The 21940-nt window shown below is 41.4% G+C and overlaps 1 protein-coding gene across 1 annotated transcript in view; it reads right to left on the bottom strand.

The window, feature by feature from the left end:
* The window catches only part of NAV2 (neuron navigator 2), a 420322-nt gene that overhangs the window by 207908 nt on the left and 190474 nt on the right, over positions 1-21940 (bottom strand). The window contains 1 exon segment of the mRNA XM_025200388.1: positions 17433-17590. Within this exon segment, the coding sequence (XP_025056173.1) occupies positions 17433-17590 (158 nt within the window).

Raw genomic sequence — 21940 nt, 5'->3', positions numbered from 1 at the left:
TGCTGAAAGGGCAGAAAATCCCCCTCCTGCCCTCCCTCCCCCATCCTGTCACAGCCCTAGCCCCTATTCACCCTGCCCAAATAGTTTCATAGTTTCATAGATGTTAGGGTCAGAAGGGACCTATTAGATCATCGAGTCTGACCCCCTACTCTGGGCAGGAAAGACAGCTGGGGGCCAGATGACCCCAGCCAGGTGTCTGTCTAATCTCCTTTTAAATACCTCCAAGGAAGTGGACAGCACCACCTCCCTTGGAAGCGTATTCCATATTTTGGCAACCCTCACTGTAAAGAATTTTTTCCTGATTTCCAACCTGAATTTGCTCTCTTCCAGTTTGTGGCCATTATTTCTAGTTATCCCAACAGGTGCCCTGGTAAACAATATATTCCCTATTTCTTGCTGACCCCACCTGATGAGTTTGTAGGCAGCCACAAGATCACCTCTCAGCCTCATCTTGCAAAGGCTGAAGAGGTTCCGGTCTCCCAATTGGTCCAAATGTCTGGGATTTTGCTTTGCTCCACTGGTGGGAGCAGAGGAAGGGGAATCAGAGGCAGCAGGAAGCACCACATGGATCTACACGCACCTCTGCAGCTGCAGGCAGGTACACCTGTGCGCTGTACTGCCTCCAATCACCTTCTCTCTGCTCCCACCACAAAATCCCAGACATTTGGTCAGATTTAAAAAACCCACCCAGACAGAGATCAAAAGACTCAAAAAGAGGACATGTCCGGGAAAACCCAAACATACGGTAACCCTAAACTAGTCTCCAATAACAGTCACAAGATTTGCCATAAGCATTTAACTATATCCCACTAACTGCATAAATCTATGCTTTAAATGATCAGGGCCACACAATCTTTGCTTCAACTACTTTGGTTTTCAATGACAGAACATGTGGGATGAATTCGATTTTAAGATTTTTTTTAACTCTTTATGCAAAATGTCAAGTTGCCAGTTATTCAGAAGAAATATAAACAGGCAAATCTTATAGAACACGTGTGCCTGCATTTACACATCCACACTCAAAGTTTTGTTCAAACAGTGATCTAGCCTTTCTGTACACAAGATCAAATGGGCCATGCTACACATTTATCAAATGATTTCAACACAAGTTATATAACAGAAAACAGCATAGGATTATTTAAGACTGCTGCTTTCTGTTAACACACACACACCATGCTTGAAGAAAAATGCCACTTAATCTGTATCTACACTAAAATTATGGATTTGTCAGGACCAGTCACTTAAATTACTTTTATCACCAACTGGTTTTGCAGGAATACATTTTCAGTCAGAAGTAACTTGCAAATCAAATGTGAAAGAGTTAGAAACAAGTCCTACTATACATTTTGTTTTTAAAAGGTAATTTTTTATCTCCTTTCCACAAGCAACACACTATTTTTCTAAAAGCATTTTTTTTCCTTTTAAAACATCGTACCTTTGGCCTGACACTTCTTGCTCAGGCCATTTTTATTGAAAATTAAAAAAAGCTTTCAATATAAACTTCATTTAAACTATCCACTGTATAACTTCAAACACAGCTGTTTTGGTAAATTATTAACTACAGTGAATTATACAACACTTCTCGATTGTCTATGTCTGAAGACTAAATATAATACAGTGTGACCTGGATGAAATATCTTAAATTCAAAAAACAAGTCCTGCCCGTCCCTACCCCCAGGGAAAAACCCTGTATAAATTAGCTGAAATTTGTGATATTCCTAATGTGAAGAAATTCTTGTTTTATTTCAAAGAAACATATTTATTATAGAGCAGAAACACTATAAAATATAATCAATTTACCACTTAACTTTAAAACTGGTATACTTGCATTTTAACAATTCTACTTTTGCCATTGTGTTTGCCATGTATGAATGTGCAAGAGATGCAACATCTCAAAAATATTAGATTCAATATTAAATTTACAAAGAAAGAAAAAGCACAAAAAGCTTGTTAAAAATAGAAAGCATACTTAAAAAAAGGTGAGGGAGTAACTACTCAGGAAAATATCTAATTACAAAGTAATATTTTCCTATCCCCCCATAGACCAAACTTGCACTCCTTAGCATGTATGTTAGAATTGAAGGGGAGGGGGGAAAAGATTATTTGAACTTACTGAAATATGTTGCATGAACAAAATGCTTCATGCTATAAAAGCTCTTGCCAGATCTCTGATGCATACATACCATTTACTGATAACGAGAATGATCTTCTTTTCATCTCAAGACCTCCATTTAATTTTGACAGTCTGTGGTGAACTGTTAATCTTTCTGCTGTTCCCTAGGTTATAGAGACTTTCCCACTCCACCTCTCCCCCCACCCACACTTGGCTGCCTCCTAGAGCTACACTCGATGCTACCAAATTTGGCACAGTTAAAAATCAATTTCAGTGATGATTTGGCAGTTTGTACAAAAAGCGTTATTGACTTTCAAGATCAATTAAAATGTATCAGAGTTCTCATTTAGAAATCCCATTAACATATTGCACATAAGGGAAATTGGTTAAGGTATCAGACCTTACAATTTCACATTTCTATTTGATTTTAATAACATATTTCCATCCAACAATAAATTACCTTGATTGATTTAGCAAAAGAGAATTTTTTGGGTGGTGAATAATAAGAAATGCAGATTATCTCGAGTGACTTGTACAAACTAGCCCTTTCAAGAATCTTGAAAACATTAAGACTGTTCAGTGCTGAAGTGCCAAACAAGTTCATCAGGTTGGTGAATGAAATGAATTCAAAATGCAAGCACCTGTTAGGGCCACACCTGTTCAAAAGCTGTAATGCTGACCAATGCTAAAATGATTCTTACAGCACAGAACAGGACAGGGGCTGATTTACTTTTTCAAAATAAACTGAAAAAAATTAACAAAAAGAGAGGCCACATTGTACTCCTAGAAATAGTTTCCTTCTGTAAATTTGATCAGAAGACAGTTTGTGAACATTAGAGCACCTGACAACCAACGCCCAAGAGCCTCTAAAAATGTGGTTGACACAGGACTAATCTGATAAAGGAACTTTTTTCTGCAATATTTTAACAAACAAAAAAATAAGTATGATCTACAGAGTATTCTGCACTGAAGGAACTAAGTGTGGAGGTCTCAACTTGATTTTAACTCAGACCTGATTAAAAAAACTGCCAGCAGATAATTTTGCCTGAGCATTACTGAAATCAGCAAAATCACTGCCTAAGATTTCAAAACTAGGATCAAATAATTTAATTTTGCAACATCTCAGGCTTTCTTGTTTGTATGATTTTTGTAAATCTGCTAGCAGCCCTCAGGAAGATGGCAAGCTCATATTAATCAAGGAATCTCATTTATTTATTTTTCTAGAGGGAAAATAATAATCAATATGCAAATAGATTTGGAAATATTTCAGAAGGCTGCCCACATACCATAGTGGTTTGGTCATTAACATGACCAACACTGAAACATTCATACCGCTGTCTTTGACCTGAATTCCATCTGATAAAAAGATTAATGATTAGTGGAGTTTTTGTTTTGTTTTGTTTGAAGTCTGTCACATAACTTACAGTGTAATAGAATAATCAAACATATTAATCAATAAAATGCAACCTCCTCAACTACACAAGCTTAAAAGAAAAACTAAAACTTTTGGAGGAACTGAATTCTTGACTTCATTATTTATCATCATTTTTTAATTGTGGGCAAAGTGTTTGGGATCATATAGAAGACAGAGTAGATAAGATTCCTTCTCAAAGGAGCTTGAACTCTTTGAAGACAAAATAATGGGTCATGCTGCAATTGCTACTGAGGTAAGCCTCTGTGGAAAAAAATGTTATTTATGCTAATTATTTTATGCTATTCCTTGGTCTATGACTTCTTTTTGGTCAGAGAGAGGTAGTTAGCCACGTTAGTCTATCACACATCTTTTGGAAAGATATCCAAACTTTATCTAATGGTCTGAAGATCCTCAAGCAATCTCTTTCAATGGGTAATGAACCTGATTGTTAAAATATGAATTTTCTTCCTACTCTGTATTGGTCTGCTTTCATTTTCCAACCACTTTATGTTCTTTCTTATGTCTTTTTATAGCAGTCAAAAAGAGCAATCAAAAAACACTTCCTGAGGTGGGCATTCATATGCCAAGATCAAATCACCTCTTAACCTTCACTTGGCTAAAGTAGATTGATTGAGCTTTTCCACTATCAGGCACATTTTCTTGAGCTCAAATCAGTCTTGTAGATCTTTGCAATATGCCTTTATTCACAGGCACATTTAAGCATTTTGCCATATATCATATTTACTCAAATCCAAGATGAGGTTTCTTTAAGGTGGGTGAAAAGCCTCTCACCTTAGATTTGAATACAAGGCGGGAGGACATGTAGATACTGCAGCTCCAATTCTGGCCCCGACCTGGAGCCAGGGTTGGAGCTGCAGCTGATGCCCCCCGCCTCCTCCCCCCCGCCTCTGTTCCCCTGCCTACCTGCCATCTCTGCCTTACCCTGCTCCCCCCCCGGCCTCTTCCCACCCCCACTCTGGCTCTGGGCCCCCTCCAGTATAGGGCATGGAGCACTTGGTTGTTCTGGCTCCAGCCTGACCCAGTAGCAGCAGTGGGCTCTGGGGCCTGCCTGGAGCAGCCACCAGTGCAGCAGCTGCTGTCTGGCTGGGATGAGGCTGAAACAACCACATATGCCATGCCCAGGACTGGAGCGAGTCCTGAGCTGTGCTAGAGTTGGAGGGTAAGCTGTGGAGGAGCTGCAGGGGCAGGGGGCAGTGCCAGCCAGAGGGGGCAGGCAGTAGGGGAAGCCAGGACGTGGAGCAGGCACTAGGGATGGGGGCGGGTGCTGGGGTGCTCAGGTAGCAGGGGGCAAGTGTGTTAGGCAAGGGGCAGAAGTCAGGCTGTTTGAATCCCCTTCTGCTTGCCTCACACCACCTGCCCCACCATTGCCTGGCCCTCTGCCACTGCTTTCCCCACAGTAGTAATGGGAGGGATGAATTTGAGGTGATCCTCCACTAATTAGATCCTTATATTATGAATCTAAATTATTCTAAAATTATTATAACAATTTATAAATTTTCCATGTCTAGAATGTAGTTATTGGGGTTTGTCTTAAATTCAGGATCATCTTGGATTTAGGCAAATACAGTAAGTCCCACTGAAGTCAGTATAAAGTATCCTTCTATGATTCTGAAATTTTTAAATAAATTAAACATTCAGGATATTGTTCTCAAGAACCACAAAACTCTAGGTGAAATCCTGACTTTAGTGAAGTCACTTGATCTGGTATTCATCCTATGCTTCCAGTACTGCTTTAACTGAAGTCATTGGGAGTTTTACTTTTCACTTCCACAGAGGCAGAGAATGGCTCTATAACTGTAAATTGCATTTGAGGACCTATGTACTTGCTAAAAATCAGCCCAATTTGTCAATTCTTTATGGTCTGATCTGCCACAGTCCATATAAGAAGCTTATAAGAACAGGTTGTAAGTATTAAAGCAAGTTTTATTTTACACACACAAATTTAAAACTGTGCAGATTTTAACATACATCATATAACATCACCTAGCAAAATTTCAATTACTTTGGCTCCAGATTTTAGATTTTCTGTTATTGACACTACAGGGCATTTGAGAAAAGTGTTAATAAAGAAACCAGACTTGGTTTCTGTGCCTAAGGATTTTCTCTATTTTTGTGCCAATATGATTATAATCCAGGGGTTATCTGGAAAATAAATTGTGGAAAACTAAAACTTTTAGTGCTTTGCCTTTTGCTGAAATCTAATTCAATTAAGCCAAACCATAAAGACACATTATTCAGCCATTCAACCAGTTTCTGTATAGCATGCTTCAAGTATTCTGGGCTGCATAAATTCTCTTATTGTTAATAGTCAAAGTCTGATAAATGACCAGTTTTTTTCCATTTTGCAGAATATTAGCTAACCTGTCAAGAATGCACATATAACCTGGGAAAACCCAAGGGTGTGCCCATCCTCAGTTGGAAGGGATAGATGAGGCAGGCACCAGTGCTGTGATAGGGACACTGGTGATTTGAGCACGAGTCCCTCTTTCTTCTATAGAGTCAACTCCACGCCAACGCTCTTAACTATTTACAGTTTATTGAATTATAATATACATATTATTTCTTATTCAGTATATATATAGGTAAATATGCTAATAGGTAACAAAAGAAAACTTTCCAAAAATATTCTTAGCAATATCTTTTAACAACACCTAAGGTATACAGCTGAATATTTACCATAAGATAAGCCAAAAACCCATTAAAGCAAATTAACCCAATGCCATAACATGTTATACAATATATTCATAATTGTGATAACAATCATACAAAATATGAGGCACAGTCTTACACGATATAAGGTGTGTTTACCCCTGGATCCCAGCTAGCAAGGGGTGCTTCCCCTTCTATGGGTCTAGCTGGGAGGGAAACTTTCATTTGGGGCTTCCCTCTGGAGGGAATTGCCTTATTTCAGGAATGGCTCCCCTGCGGGACCTGACTCCACCAGCAACTTACAGTTTTCTTCAAGGAGCTGTCGACCGGGCCCCAGAGCTCTTTGCTTAATCAGAGGCCCCACCAGCATTGTCTACGTCACTCAGAGACCTCCCCTCCTGGCCCTGTGTCCCGCTTTGGGCAATAAGGGTTCTTCCAGCTCTCGTTGGGGGGAAACGCTGCTGGCTGGGTTTACCTAGCCTGATGCCTAGGCCACCCCTTTCCCAGGCCCTGCTCTAGGCTCTGGGGCTCTTTTAGTTCTTTGGCCAGACCACACCGTGAGGCTCCATTTATCTGGCTTATGCCGGGGTTAACCTGAGCAGCCTCAAGTTGCTCCTAGGGCAGGTTCTCCATGTGCCAGATTGCACACCAAGTGGGCCCGAGCAGCCTTGAGCTGCTCCCAGAGCCGACTCTCCGTGTGCCAGTATGCACACCATGTCGGGCCCGAGCAGCCTCGAGCTGCTCCCAGGGCCAGCTCTCCATGGGCTGGTCTGCACACCACTCCATCCAGCCCTCTGCTAAGGATGCAGGCTCAAGCTGCCTCAATGTGGCTCCCAGAGCCTGAGCCCCATGCGCCAGCCTGTGTACTGCTGGGGTGAAGAAGGGATCCCATGGAGGCTCTTCCCTCTCCAACGTTCCTTGCTGTCTCTGCCCCGAGTGCTGAGCATGCTGGGCTTTTCTTTACACTGGAGGCCCCACCCCGAAGTCTGCCGGACCTGCATAGCGCAGTCTTCAACCAGGTCCAGGGGCTCCTCGCCCCCTCCGAGCAGGGGCAGGGCAAGCCCCTCCCAGCTGTTACCTGATTGGTAGAAATGTTCCACCAATCCAAGGTGTCCTTCTCCAAGCTGGGCTTGCCGGACAAAAGCAGCGAGCCTGCCACACACAGTATAATTCTTTTAAAGCTAACTCAGAGGCTGCTGACAGACTTTCAATTACAGGTACAATGGGATCCAATTTGTGATCCCAATAATTGTACCTCCTGTATGGCAAGGGGTGCAATTGAGGGACAGGGGATCTGATCCCAATATCACTCTATTGCTGTACAAGGGGATCCTAGGAAGACAGGGGGAGCCTGGGTGCCCGGTGTGCCCATGGCTGGCAGTACCATTCAGCTGACTGGTACTCCCAGCCTTGGGAGAGCGTCAGAATTCTTTGCTCCAGTGCATTTCCATGCCAATTAGCTGACTGGCACTCCCAACCTTGGGAGCGTACAAGAGTCCTGAAGGTCTCCAGTGCACTCCAAAGATTGGGAGTGCCAATCAATTTACTGGTGTTTCCAGTCCTCTGAGCGTACTGGCCATACCTTCAATTTAAGGTGTGATAGGAACCAGGAGCAAAATTATCACACATGTTTTGTGGCCTATTCCCTGTTTTATCATGTCATTAATTGCTAGAATGTGTGGCCAGGCTATCACTGAAGGCATGAATAACTTGTTAAAGAATAATATCTGTCTCAGGTTTCAGACTGAGAATATCTATACGCTTACCCAGAGAAAGCACTTGTCCAAACACAGTATAAGCCCTCAATACCCATTAAGTCACAGCAATCTCAGTGCTGTTGTATGAGCAGCTCCCAAATTGACTAGTTTCCCTCATTTTCAAGGCTTCTTATATTTAGGGTCTTATTATATAAGGGGAGACAGTAACCCTTCACTCCTTCAGCTTCAAACTCCATTTAGAAAGATGAGGCCTGCGGACTGGATCTAGCCTCCAGAGCCCTATCACTTGGCCCCCCAGTGATACCTCTGGGTCTGAGTTGACTCATACATCATCAGACTGGCTCTGAGTGCAGGATCTGAGATAAACACAGAGCACAGAGCCTGCTCCATCTAGTCCGGGATCTGCCCTACACCTGCCACCCATCCCAGCCAATCTAGGATCCATGATTGCTAAACAGCCCAGGATCCATGCTATATACCTGGTGCTTATTTTGGCTGGCCCAGGATCCATGCTGCACATGAAGCACCCTTCTGCACTCAGCAAGTCTGGGATATGCGTCATGTGGCACCTCGTCCAGGCTGACTGGAACAGGCATGACATGTGCTGATCTAGCATGGTGGGCCATGGGCCCCATCTGGCCTGTGGACCGGCCCCACCCCACTCATCTGGCCCATGGGCCTAGATGATTTTGACAGCCCTGCTATAAAGAAATAAGTATTATTATTTTAGCATCATTATTTTTCTGATATATAAGCCTAGCTAGGAGAAGTGGACATGATTCAAGTTTTCCTGGTCAAAGGTTGAAAAATTATTTTCAAGTATAAATAGTAGCAGATTTTCTAAAATTAACTTAAATAGCATTTAATTCTTACTAACATTTTATCTTGCATATATACTGAAAGAAAAATAAGATACATTTTTTTCTACAGACTTCTACTGCCCTCTGTAGGATTAGTTTAAGTATAGTATTTACGGAGAAAACTGAAAAGGACCTGCAAGGAAGCAGGGTTAATCTAGTATTCCCAATATTACATAACCTAGTACATAAAGCTCTTTGTAAGATAATTTGAATAGCAGATCATCAATATTTACTATAGCTCATATGTTTAGCGTGATTAACACACCATGAATGTAATAAAAAGGGGGAAAAACAGAATGGTTCCATGCAGGGTTTATATCATATGTTTTTTGGTGTGATTTAGAAGTAAAAAGGGCTCTCAAAAATCGGGAGATAATAGAGGGTCCTGAGCACCTGAAAAATTAAGCTCTTGATTCTTTTCTTGCAGCATTCCAAATGTCAATGACTGTCTGAGTCACTGGGGTGTATGAATGAGAGAACCTGACGCAGCAAATACATTACTGAAGTTTCATGCCTCAGTTTGTAAGTTTGAATCTTAGTACTGGTTAAAAAATAGTTTTGTTCTTCCTATGCAAATGAGAAAGAAATATCTCTTTATGGTAAATTGAACAAATTAGGTTTTGGATTAAGATAATCATCTGTTTATTTGTTCAGAGATCATTTACAAAACAGTCACAGGGGAAAAGGTAGGAAAGAATTCCAAAATACCCAATCCCCAACAATTCACAGAGCAGGCATATCAATGTCAGACTAGTACATTGGTTAGAAATGTCTTGGATAATTAAGCTAAGTTCAATGGTGACCTTGTGCAATGGCAGATGTTTTTGTGCTGTAGTTTACTCAAAGTCTTATTTGTAAAGGGTTAGAAAAGTAAACCAGTTAGGAGTGTGTTTATATATGCACAGACTAAATGACACTGACAATTCAGATGCTCATTACAAGTCTTCAGTTACAGTAAAGGGCTCTGGTGACACCAGAAATCACAAGCTTGAGTGGTTCATTGTAACCCCAAGATGTAATTATAACTTTGTTCAATTTTTTCTTTTATTAAAAAAGAGTCTTTAATAACTAAAACAAGCAATAATTCAAATCAAAATGTACTGTCTAAATGCTGCTGCTATTATAAATGGCTAATCCTTGTGAAAATGAATGGAACAAGTTAGCACAGACGGCATATTATCATCTGGCTCTATGGGAACTTATGTACTGAACTTCCATTACTTTGAATAGAATTCAGCATATATATCATCACCCATACGCACTCAAAGTGACCCACGCTGCAAGTTTTTGCTATGTGTCTATATTTACTTAAATCCAAGATGAGATTTGCTGCCCCCATTCAACAGGGAGAGAAAGCCTTCATCTTAGATTCAAATATGTGCAGATGCAGGACAACAGCTAGAGCTCCAACTCCAAACCCAATGGCCTCTGCTCCTCACCACCAACCTCCCTTGGCCCCACTATCACCACTGCTACTTACCTTCCTATTGCAGATCTGGCAGGGGCCCTACTCTGGCCTATGAATGGAACATGAAATGTGCTACTCTGGTTCCTGTCCAGTCTGGACCAGAGCTGGAGATACTGCCACCACAACCACTGCTGTGTAGCTGGGTTGAGGCTGAAGACCATATGTTCTCTGTACTCTGCACCTTTTGGGAAGCCAGGCAGCAGGGGTTGCCAAGGGCGGGAGGGCAGGCAGTAGTGGGGAAAAGGGTGGTGGAGGACCGTTGCCAGGGGCTGCAGGGGCTGGGAGAGCAGGTTGGCAAACTGGGACGGAGGAGGGAAAGCTATGTGTGAGAAATTGTAGGCCCTGCAGGGGGGAGCAGGGGGGCATGAATGGGGAGGCAGGCCCCAGGGGTCACAGGGGAGAACAGACATGGGGCACACAGGCACAAGGGCAAACAGGCAGCTGGAGGGGTAAGAAATGGGTCCAATAATTAGATTCCAGACATGAAAAATTATAACAAATTTATAAACTTTTTATGTGTAGAATCTAATTACTGGGGGTTGTCTTAAATTCAAAGTCATCTTAGAGTTAGATAAAGACAGAAATCTAGAAAGAGGGATTTTGTGGGTACAGTAACAAAGTGTTTCCTGTGGTACATTTTGGGAAAGTTGCAGTAAAGCCTCTGAATGCCCAAATGCCATCCACTGTGTCTTTTGTTTATACTGTAAGAAGGGGCTCTCCAATTTTGAGGTGGCTAGGATCACATACTATGTGGGCTCCTTCCCATGCCACCAGTACCTCTTCTGCTAAGCTGCACCACCTCCCCCCCACAACTGTGCCACCTCCACAGGCGCTGCCCCCATTACTGTCACACTCTACAGCTTCCCCTCCATTTGGGGATCTGCAGGCTGTGCAGCCCCCCTCCACCTTGTGGGTTTGGAGGCAGGAACCTGGAAGAGGAAGGGGGAACCCTGGCAGCACCAGTCAGAGAGGTGGTGGGGGTGGCACCCAGACAGGAGCCCACAGGTCATAAATTGATTCCAGGTTGTGATTTGCAGACCACAGGTTGTGAGTTGCACAGTCCTGCCATAAGATATCAGGGATAATTATTTGCCTTATTCTGTTCCTTTCTTGTTCTTCTATCCTCCCTCTGACTTTTCTCCATCTTTGACACTAGATCCACAAAGGAACTGAGGTTCTTCTGAGATACTGAATTGCATACAAACAAACAACTGTCCTGGGAAGAAATTACTCTAGATTGGAATTAGGGTAAAATTTCCTGGGTTAAGGTAAATTTCCCTCAGTTCAAGGGATTGCTTCCTGTCTGCAACATTTTTTTCCTCCTCAGGGCCACTAGGATTTTCCCAGGCTATCCTTTTCATGTGTCTACAGCTCAAGTTAGGACTTTCAAAAGCACCAACTCCTTTCTTTTAAAGCACAATGGTTTTTTCTCTGTTTATACAATAACTCAAGTTAAAGCATTTACCCAAAATACAGGATATCAGAGTTCTATGGGCCCTCTTATCCCTGACCCCCACCACCTCCACCCCCACCCTCATTGCCCTCAAGACACTCAAACCCACATCTCATCTTCCACGTCTCCCACCCAACTAAGGACTCTTTTGGGCTGGTGACAATCTCTGCTCCTCTTGTTCTTCCTTGTTTAAAAAGAAAAAAAAGATCACGGCAGGATTCAATGGGTCAAGCAAAGCAGAATTCTTCAGCCCTTGGAAAGGGGACACCGATATTCTAACCCCTTATCCAAGGACCAGTTTATCATATCTAGCAACTCCTTACTGCTAAGTGAACAAACAAGGACTAGAAACCTGGGCTCCCCTTTTCCAGGTGAGTGTCGTAACTACTGGATTAGAGATCTAACTTCTCTTTTGCCTCCCTTTCCCTGGCCCAATGAATCTTGATTTCTTCTTTTGGAAAGTGGCACAGCATCACCAAGCTGACATAGAGTTTTGCATAGGGTTTGTGCATAGGGTTTAGCTTGAAATATTAAAATAGATTGGGGAAAAAAACTGAAATTGGTTAACAATGACAACCCTTCCCTCAATATCATTTTAACTACTCTAAAATTCTTGTCAAACCCAAATTTTTGTCATAAACCTGTTATCTCCAAAAAACTGGGTTATCCAAATTTGATTTTACTATATATAGTATGTATGTAAAGCTGGAACCTACACATGGGAAATGTAGAACTGTGAATCCAATTGGTTTCAGCAAAATTTTGGATTATTTGGAATTAATTACAGGATTGCCAGCCCAGGTTTAATGTTAAAATGTTAAGACTAAAACAAAACCACCAAATATTTCTAACTATTATCTTCAGGATTAATATAAGCTGCATAAAAATAAAAAAACAGCTAAGTAATTAAGAAATAGTTTAGCTGCTAAAATAAAGCATGGATTTGCCAAGGTAAAATATTGGTAATTTATTAACCCACTCATTTGCTATTTTAAATGTAAGCATCTTTTCACATAGGTCTGATCCAGAGGGTTCAGAATAATGAATTTACCCCATGGACATGAGTGGGAACTGAGGTTTAGGTTCTTTGCCAACTGCATGTGGGGGAAATATTACTGAAACAACTGAAACTCAGTGAAGGGACTTAATGGTAGATGGGATTGAGGAAAAATACAATGAAATGAAACGAGTTAGCATGAACAACCACAAACAGGTGGACTAGGGGTGTGCCATCAGATGTTATGTACATGTAGCCTGAAGACTAGAGGCCATAGGGCAGAGTTGGCAGCCCCACTGCTACAGTCCAAAAACTTTTTAATGTTAAGTATATTACAATACGATGCTGCTCCAAGTATATTGGTACAAGGACCCAGGATTAGCTGTTGTGCTGGGCCAAAGATCTGGCAGCATCAGGCTAGAGTGACATAACAAATAAACAGCTCAAGCTATGCAAGCTAACTCAGCCTTTAGACTGCCACTGTAGCACATTCCATTATAAGGCTCTCAGACACAAACTGAAAGTAATGAATACTGTCAAATCATTAACTTGGCAAAGGGACACAATTTCAGTAAAAGTCATTCAAATGAGCATCTCCTAGGAAAGCACACTGAGCTTAGTATTTATGACAAGCTGCCTCACACACAAGCAGTTGCTGCAACCTCCATAAAACTATAGCTTTTTCCTGCTTAAACACCTATATTAAATGATCCTTGAAATTAAATTTAAAATCACATACATTTGGCAGCTCAGCTATAAAAGAGGTAAAGAAGGCAAATGGAGCTATTTATCATCCAAAAAACCCACTGAGGAAGCTTCCAATGGTCATTTTCCATTCCTGTCACAGCATTAATCAAAATATCTTGCTCTATGATTCATTTTCTACTCCCCCTTGTCTGGGATGGATGAAGGTTTCCTAACAACAAAATGAAAAGGCATGTTTCATAAGTGCCAAGGAAACTACTCTATTTATTGAAACTACTTTTTATGTATATGCTCAAAACAGCAGGTCACAAAAAAATCTTTATTATAAGGGGATTTGCTTCAATTACACTAAAGTGGGAGAACAAATTTCTTGGCAGAGGCCTGCTGTTTTTTTTAATAGCAAATGTTGGGCATTTACAATATTCAATGTTGCAATATACTTGATCCTCAAAAGCTCCTTTTCTTGGTTAAGAACGAAGCTTTCAGATCTGACAACACCAATGCCACTTAGAGCTGACTATGCAGTATAGACTTCTGTCCTTGGATTGGGCTGCCCCCCTTCTCCACCTCCCACCCCTCGTGTTACTAGTCTATGATGTAGCAGCTTAGAGAACAATTGAAGATTTGCAAACAAAATTAAGGCCGTTTATGATTTACTTGCTTTATTCAATTGTACATTGTAAATGTGCATAGTGTGATTTTTTTTAAAACAGTTTTGCACCATATTTTCAGCCACAGTATTCTGCTAATATTTTAAATGTGCACTCCAACACAAATGTTCCACTTAGCTCACATGAAAAGTGTGACCATGCTTAGGACAGAAAGGGGCTACAGCAGAAGAAATACCTCAATGTTTTCTCAAAAAATATTCTCTCATGATCAAGGGGAGGAAAAAACCACCTGGCCCATAGCCTGTGTTCTGTCATGTCCTCAAAAAACAGTTAATGGATCAACTTCTGTAATGTCTTCATTTGAGCCTTATAACTAAGTCACATAAAGCAGCATGGAGGAGGACCCACCTGCCTTTGAATTGGCAGTGTTCAGGGACTTGAGCAGGGTGGCCTAGGATCATTTATGTGCCAAAGTACCACTTTGAGATGAAACAGAGTTTGGGCTTTTACTCTTATTTTCATTAGGGTCTACAGTGGCCATTGGTCCTGTTTTATACCACAGCATCCTATTTCTAAACCCATTGTCCCCTGTCCATTTGTAAATGCAGGGAGTGAGAGAGAGAGAGAGAGAGAGTGTGTGTGTGTGTGTGTGTGTGTGTGTGTGTGTGTGTGTGTGTGTGTGAGAGAGAGAGAGAGTGTGTGTGTGTGTGTGTGTGTGTGTGTGTGAGAGAGAGAGAGCGCCCCTGAGCCCCTGGGGGCTAAGCTTCTTGCAGGAGTAGACAGTGCCCTGGAGAAAGCTGGGGCACCAACAGCTCAAGCAGCACTTCAGGCAGAAACTCCACCACCATGGCCATCATGGTACCAGCAGCACGGCGATCAGAAGCTTTGACTGCGGCCAGAGCCTGCTAAGCCAGGTCTTTTGCCTTGTCTTCTGCTTGTGGTGCTACTCAGTGCTGCTCTCCCTGGGGCACTAGCTGCCACTGCAGGATGCCAGGTATTTGAGTGGTTGATAACAGCCCAGGCTGCACATGAAAGCATCAGAGAAAGAAACTGCACTGACTCTATTTGCTCTTCTTTTCACTGTTCTTTTTTATATGTTGTCTTATATCGTCTTAAGAGAAGAAGTCGTAGACTACAACACCAGCAGCTGCTGCTGCTTTAAATTATCTCAATTAAACATTGCTTTTTTTCCCCACAAAAAGAATCACCCCCAAGACTGCCAAACAGGAGCTTTTCCTTAGTTGGGTCAAAGATACAAATGTGCCCCAAAATTAGAGCACCCCAAATCAGCAGTTATTTCGAAAATGTATCTTGCATTGATTTGCCCAAAGTACACAAAAGGAGTCACTGACATAGCCAGGGACAGAGGGCATTTATACACATATCTTTTTGTTCCATGATGCACTGGAGATCTGCAGTTTCAGAGCAAACTCAATTAATCTGATTAACGCAAGCTGATAAGAACTAGTCTGCGCCACATCCAGTTGTATAAGCGGTGAAATGTGTGTCAGTGTGCAGATGGTGGCGGTGGCATGCTTTTGAGCTAAAACCCCTTTTATGTGTTTTAGTTCAGAAGTGCATTGCCACCATTTTCTCAGCGCTGACACACATTTTGCCACTTACACAACTGCAAGCGATGCAGCACCGGGTGCTTTGCAAAGCACCCACTACTGAGGCACGTGCATGTCTAAAAATGCCCAGAAACCATAGCCTAATTCTGCTTTCAGTTACTTTGTCATATAAGTGAGAGCAGAATCGTTAAAGATAAGCCCTGAGTGCCAACCTGATTAACTTGCTATCTTGCTCCAATTAGAGTATACTGAGCAAGGAGTATATTGGAAGGCAGTCTGGCACTGTTAGTGACAGTGAAATGACTTCCTGATAGTATTGATAGTATTCCTGATAGTATTCAGTGTTTTATAAAGACATAATTAGTAATAGAAAATGTAGGTTTGCTGTAACTAAACAAACAACTATGTTAAGTAATCTGTTCCACTGAATGCAGAGAAAGTAGTATAGCCAAAGAAACCAAACAGCTTATGTATAGCAACCTCTGACCTGTTTTATAGAGAAAGAGTTACTTGGGGGGCAGAAAATGGAATTGAAGATTGCATAGCTAAACCATCTTTACTTGGGCTTCTGATCCCTCCTTTGTAAAGGGCTGCAGTAGTCAATGTGGTGAGACTAATATACAGAAGACACCCAGTAGAAATACCAGTAAATGCCAGCAGGAAGAATAGAGCTACAGCAAGTGGAGGGGAAATTACCTTAAAAGAATTGAGGGAACATTTTTTTTCTTACCTGTACTCAGATATTGATCTATAAAGCAAAAGTTCATATAGTTGGGAGGTATCACCTGTGTCTTTTTTTTAATGTCCCATAGTCCATCAGGATTGTCCCATAGTTCTACTGAACTTTATGCTGTACCATTTGAATCAAAAAGCATGCCACCTATTAATCTATTCAGTTTCAAGCCTTAGCCTAACATCACTTACAAGGTTCCCTTAAGTTTGGCTTCCAAGTCTCTTGTTTTTCTATCCCGTATATACCAACAGGGCTAAACTCAAAAGGTAATATATGGGATATCAAGTAAGAAGTCTCTCAGTTGGGTATTGTAACTCCTTTGTTAACAAGACAAAGACATGGTGGGTGGAATTATTTTTAAAGGCATTGAAGAATGACAAAGGATTCTAGAAACTCAGCATCACTGAAGGGCACTCTTGCTTAAATGGTGCATCATAAGAGTGATTTAGGACACAAAAATCAGTAAAAAAAATTCCCTTTGACTTCAACCTGGTTTACATCAAATCCTGACACATGTTTCAAACATGGACCACCATATGGTCCATTTCTACTAGTAGAACTGATCTTTTAACATTTTTAAAATAAGCTTAATTTTATGAGAAAACATCTCAAATGAATATGTGCAAAGGGACCTCCTATTTGTTGGAACCTAGTCTTATATTCTAACCACTTTGTCACCACACTCGCTATAAAATTGCTGGCATATTCATGGGATTGCCACTTATCCACTCAAACATTTTTTCCTACTAAGGATAGCTTGTATTCCTTTATATCATCTCTTGTTCACTGAACACCTATCGAGTGAATCCAGAAGACTGTATCTTACTTCAACAGAGTCAAAGGGAAAAGACCAGTTAACTTCAGTAGGAACAGCTTCAGAGGCACAGTTGTCATTAAACCTTCATCTGGGGGAACTGTTACTGACTTCTGTGGAAATATGCGTGGAGAAAGGTCTGAATACCAACTCTGCCAGAGCCCTAGACTCTGAACCTATACCTCTAACAGATAACTTATCAAAGGGAGATGTTTTCGAGTCCCTGGAGCCTCAAAAAAACTGTACTCCTCCTGGACAAAAGCACAGTAAAGTAGATCTGAGGAAATATAAAGATTCTAGCCTACCTTTTTCATTGCTGCCGGATGGTGTTGGTGGTAGGTTTACAGGCTTGGATTTGTCATAGTTGTTAAAGCTCTGGCTGCGCCGATTGTTGGCACTAATAGAACCACGAGTTTTGGCTTCACTGCCTGCAGCGGACACCCTCGTGGTAGGACCTGGAAGTCTGTTAAGGAAAACAATGAAATGAGACAAAGTGCTCATATGAAAAAGAAAGTCATTTGGAAGAGGAAAACTGAAAACCATGCATAATGTGAGAATAAAAATCAAGGCAAAAGAATTTATAGGTCTCAGAGGAAAGTGAAACAAGCCAGCATTTATCATCCTTGATAAATACATGTACCCGCAACTATATCAGAGTCAGAATGGCTTTATATCATTAAAAAACCTTTGAATGAGATATCCTACTAATTTAAAGGAAGATTTTCAAAAGCCAGTTCTGCCACACTTATTCAATTAAGTAGGACTGTGCTCAGAGAGGAGTCTGGTCAGTTTTAGTGGAGCAAATCGCAGAATATGGCTGTACTCAAACTGAGAAAAGATGGAAGTACCAGACCCTCAGTTTTTGCTTCAGTGCCCTAGCTTTTCAATAGTTACTTGGCATGAGTCCTTTTTTTGTCTTGATCGTTCTTGTGCACATGAGAGCCAGCTCCAGTAAATTCAGTGCTGTTAGAAAACTGATGTAGGTACAAAGTTAATCAGATTGAGACAGATTACCTCAGTACATTCTACATAGGGTGACATTTAATTCAGAAAATGAAAATAAGGCAGAATGTGCCTCCTGCTTAAAACTAGCATTTCCTGAAGAGATCTGGAAAAAACTACCAGCCAGTTTCTAACGGAACAATAATTTGATTTATTTTTGAATCTATTAAACTATACAAAGTTTGGATTTTAAGTACCTCAAAGACCATTATTGTCCCCAAATCCTTGTACAGCTATGAGATCAATTGATGAGCAGGAACTAAATAACCCACTTTTAAACTGAAAAAGGCTGGTTGCAGTGAGGGGTCTTAAATTTGGTAGTGCATTTCTCCGTTGAACCAACAAAGTCCAGGTTTACAAGATCCTTCTCTTTTCTCATGCAAGAGGAACCTGATAAGGCTTCCTGAGTGGCCGATGAGTGAACTTCTTCTAATATTTTTGAACATGGATATCCTAAGGGGCCTAATGGAGTTAAGAACTCAGCTTCCATGACATTTTAGCAAGATTGAGGCATGTAATTCCATCAGGTGTCATTTTTACAATGTACTTTACTGTTAGCATAGTGTTGCATTCACTGGATGGGTACATATATAAATCTAAATGTATTAACCACACAGAAATAAATTATGTAGTAGTGTCCTGAAGTTTGTACCAGTAGAAAGATGCTGAGACTTCTTAGTACCTTGGAAAGCAGTATGACACCTTCATTTTTAAGGTTAAAGGCCAAACTCTGCTCAATCCACATCCAGTAGCAACTGAAAGAAATGAGCTATTCTCAGCCATTACTGAATTTTTAACATAGATAAAAGTGTTTGGAAACATTTTTTTTTTTCTGTAAAAGGTGACAATCAACATGCCACATGTAAAAGGGTACAAACAAAAGTCCTTCTTATCAGGGCACACTAAAAAACGTTATTTAGGTAAAGTTCTTAGTTGGGCTGTGACAAATCAAGCCATTGTTGTTTCTGTTGCACTATTACTGTTGAGAAGTAGGAAGAGGCTCTTAATATAGCTTTACAAATCAACCAACTCTCCAAAGATTAGTGAAGAGGGGAAAAAGCATAGAAAAAAGCAAAAATATTAGCAAATACATGCACGTGCTTCCAAAGCTGAAAGGAGGACATAAGACATGGGCATCACTCAAAACAAAAATATTTCAATTATAAATTTACATTACCACAGCATTTAGCACCTACCATTATGGATTTTGAGGTTTACTCTGTTGTACTCCTTTAGACAAAACCCTCAGTTTTTGAAGAAGCACAACCAGATTCAACACTAGGGGATGCTAGAGAATTGCATATGGCAAAGATCACAGGCACATGGAAACTAAGAGCATGCCTAGGATATTTCACCTACCACAAAGAAGACTACAAAGGAAAAAGCAGGAGGTGGTTGGAAGAAAAGACAGCAAAAAATGAATGCTTAGGGCTCTTTGTACCAATTTTCATGCTTTTTCTGGAGAGCTCAAGCAAGGTCATGCAGAACTCCTGGTGCTTAATGGGGGATGAATTCTTAGTTCTTAAAGGTAGGAACACATGCAGGTTACACTGCTTGATAATCTGTTCTAGCTAATAATGGAACATTGTTTCTGGTACACGCTATCTCCAAAGTAGAGCTACTGAACTTTCTCAAGATTACTTCCTCCTACTCTTTTCCTGAGATGAGTGCATAAGGACAGAATTATTTTTCCTCAAGTACCATATTTATTTAAATACAAGACAAGGTTTTTTTTCACATCAGCATAGGGAAAAAGCCCCTCAACTTACATTCACACACAAGGAGACCTCATTAAATACATTGCCTATTATTAAACTGCTGCCAAAAACAGCATGTGCTCAGTAATGGACACCAACTACAAGTTGATTAGATATAGCTAACACTGAGCATGGCTATAAAACATATTGTCCATATTGGACAAACATGTTGATAGATGTGTGTGTATGTGTGTGGCCCTTACAAAAACAGGTAGTTGCTCCCCCAAGATGGAACAAGCACCAGGTTTGAAGTTACTACAATATGAGGCTAGCATTTGGCAATGCTAGAGCAAGCTCTGACACTCTCCCCTGGTGCCTTGATGGGAACCTACTACAAGAACAAACACATGCAGCCCATCTGAATAAGATACATCATAGTGCCCACTGAGTGCAGGCCCCCTGAACACTGACTCTTTTTCAGGTTATGGTGAGCCACTACTCTGCATACTTTTCTACTTCCTCGGCACTACCACAACTGAACTGTGCCTTAATTTCCCATTTTCAATTACTCTAATTTCTTCACCAACCTTAAATGTCTGGTAAACATCACCAAACCGGACCCCAAATAATTCACCCAGAATTGCTCTGTAACCCCACCTCTCTCAGCCTGTCACATATGATTGGTGTGGTCCCTGACCTCCATGAGCTGGAGCAGAACCAGGTTGCCCTGCACTTCAACTGCATATACATTTTTGGAGAATACCAGGGCTTGTGGCAAGAACACCTGGTTCCAGTCATGAGTTGGGGCTAATTAGCACATGGCTCCTTTGTAGGGGGTATCTAGAGTACATACATATACTGAGCAGTGCTAAGCTGTGGGGTCATGAAATGGCCTTTTGATTTTGGACTAATACCATGCATAGTTTGTACTATATATAAGTAGGTACAAAAGAGCTGCTTAAAAGTGTTTATAGAGAACCTGTGCTAAAACTTGCAGCAGTTCCAGAAAGGGTAAAATGCATCAATTCTGGATGAACTAAGTCAATGGATACTATATGCAAATTACTACAGGTATATTTCATAGTTTCATAGTTGTTATTTTCAGAAGGGATCTCAATATATCATCGAGTCTGACCCCCTGCCCTGGGCAGGAATGAGCACTGGGGTCATATGACCCCAGCCAGGTGCTTGTCGAGTCTCCTCTTAAAGACCTTCAAGGTAGGGGAGAGCATCACCTCCCTTGGAAGCCCATTCCAGATTCTGGCAACCCTTACCGTAAAGAAGTTCTTCCTGATGTTCAACCTAAATCTGCTCTCTGTCAGTTTGTGGCCATTGTTCCTGGTTATTCCAAGGGATGCCCTGGTAAACAGGGCATCTCCTATTTCTTGCTGTCCCCCCACCCCCAATGAATTTGTAAACAGCCACAAGATCCCCTCTCAGTGGAGGCTCCCCTTCTCTTGCAGAGGCTGAAGAAATCCAGGTCCGTCAGTCTCTCCTTGCAGGGCCCCACCTGCAGGCCCCTAACAATATAAGTGGCCCTCCTCTGAACCCTCCCAAGGTTATCCACATCCTTTTGAAGTGCAGGACCCAGAGCTGAATGCAGTACTCCAAATGCAGCCTGACGAATGCCACATAGAGGGGAAGGATTACCTTCCTGGGCCTATTCATGATGCACCTGCTAAGGCATGATAAATTGCAGTTAGTTTTACTGATTATTTTGTCACATATTCATCCTGGAGTCAGCTATGACTCTGAGATCCCTTTCTGCTGCTGTGCTGCTGAGAATATGATCCCCTAGCCTATAGGTGTGTTGGTGATTCTTTCTCCCTATATGCAGCACTTTGCACTTGTCTTTGTTGAACTGCATCCTATTCTTTTCGCCCAGTTTTCCAACCTGTCCATGTCTGCCTGGATTCAATCCCTCCCCACTACTGTGTTTAATTTACCCCATAATTTTTGTCATCTGTGAATTTGGACAGAGTGCTCTCCATGACCTCATCCAAGCTGCTGATGAAGACATTGAATAGCACAGGTCCAAGGACCAAGCCTTGAGGGACCACACTGCACACATCTTTATGTCAAGATCAGTATTTTCAAATTCGCTTCTCACTTCC

This window comes from Alligator sinensis, unplaced genomic scaffold (assembly GCF_000455745.1).
Source record: "Alligator sinensis unplaced genomic scaffold, ASM45574v1 scaffold442_1, whole genome shotgun sequence".
NCBI classification, from domain to species: domain Eukaryota; kingdom Metazoa; phylum Chordata; order Crocodylia; family Alligatoridae; genus Alligator; species Alligator sinensis.
The sequence above is the reverse complement of the archived record's forward strand: the minus strand, read 5'-3'. Positions and strand labels throughout refer to the sequence as shown.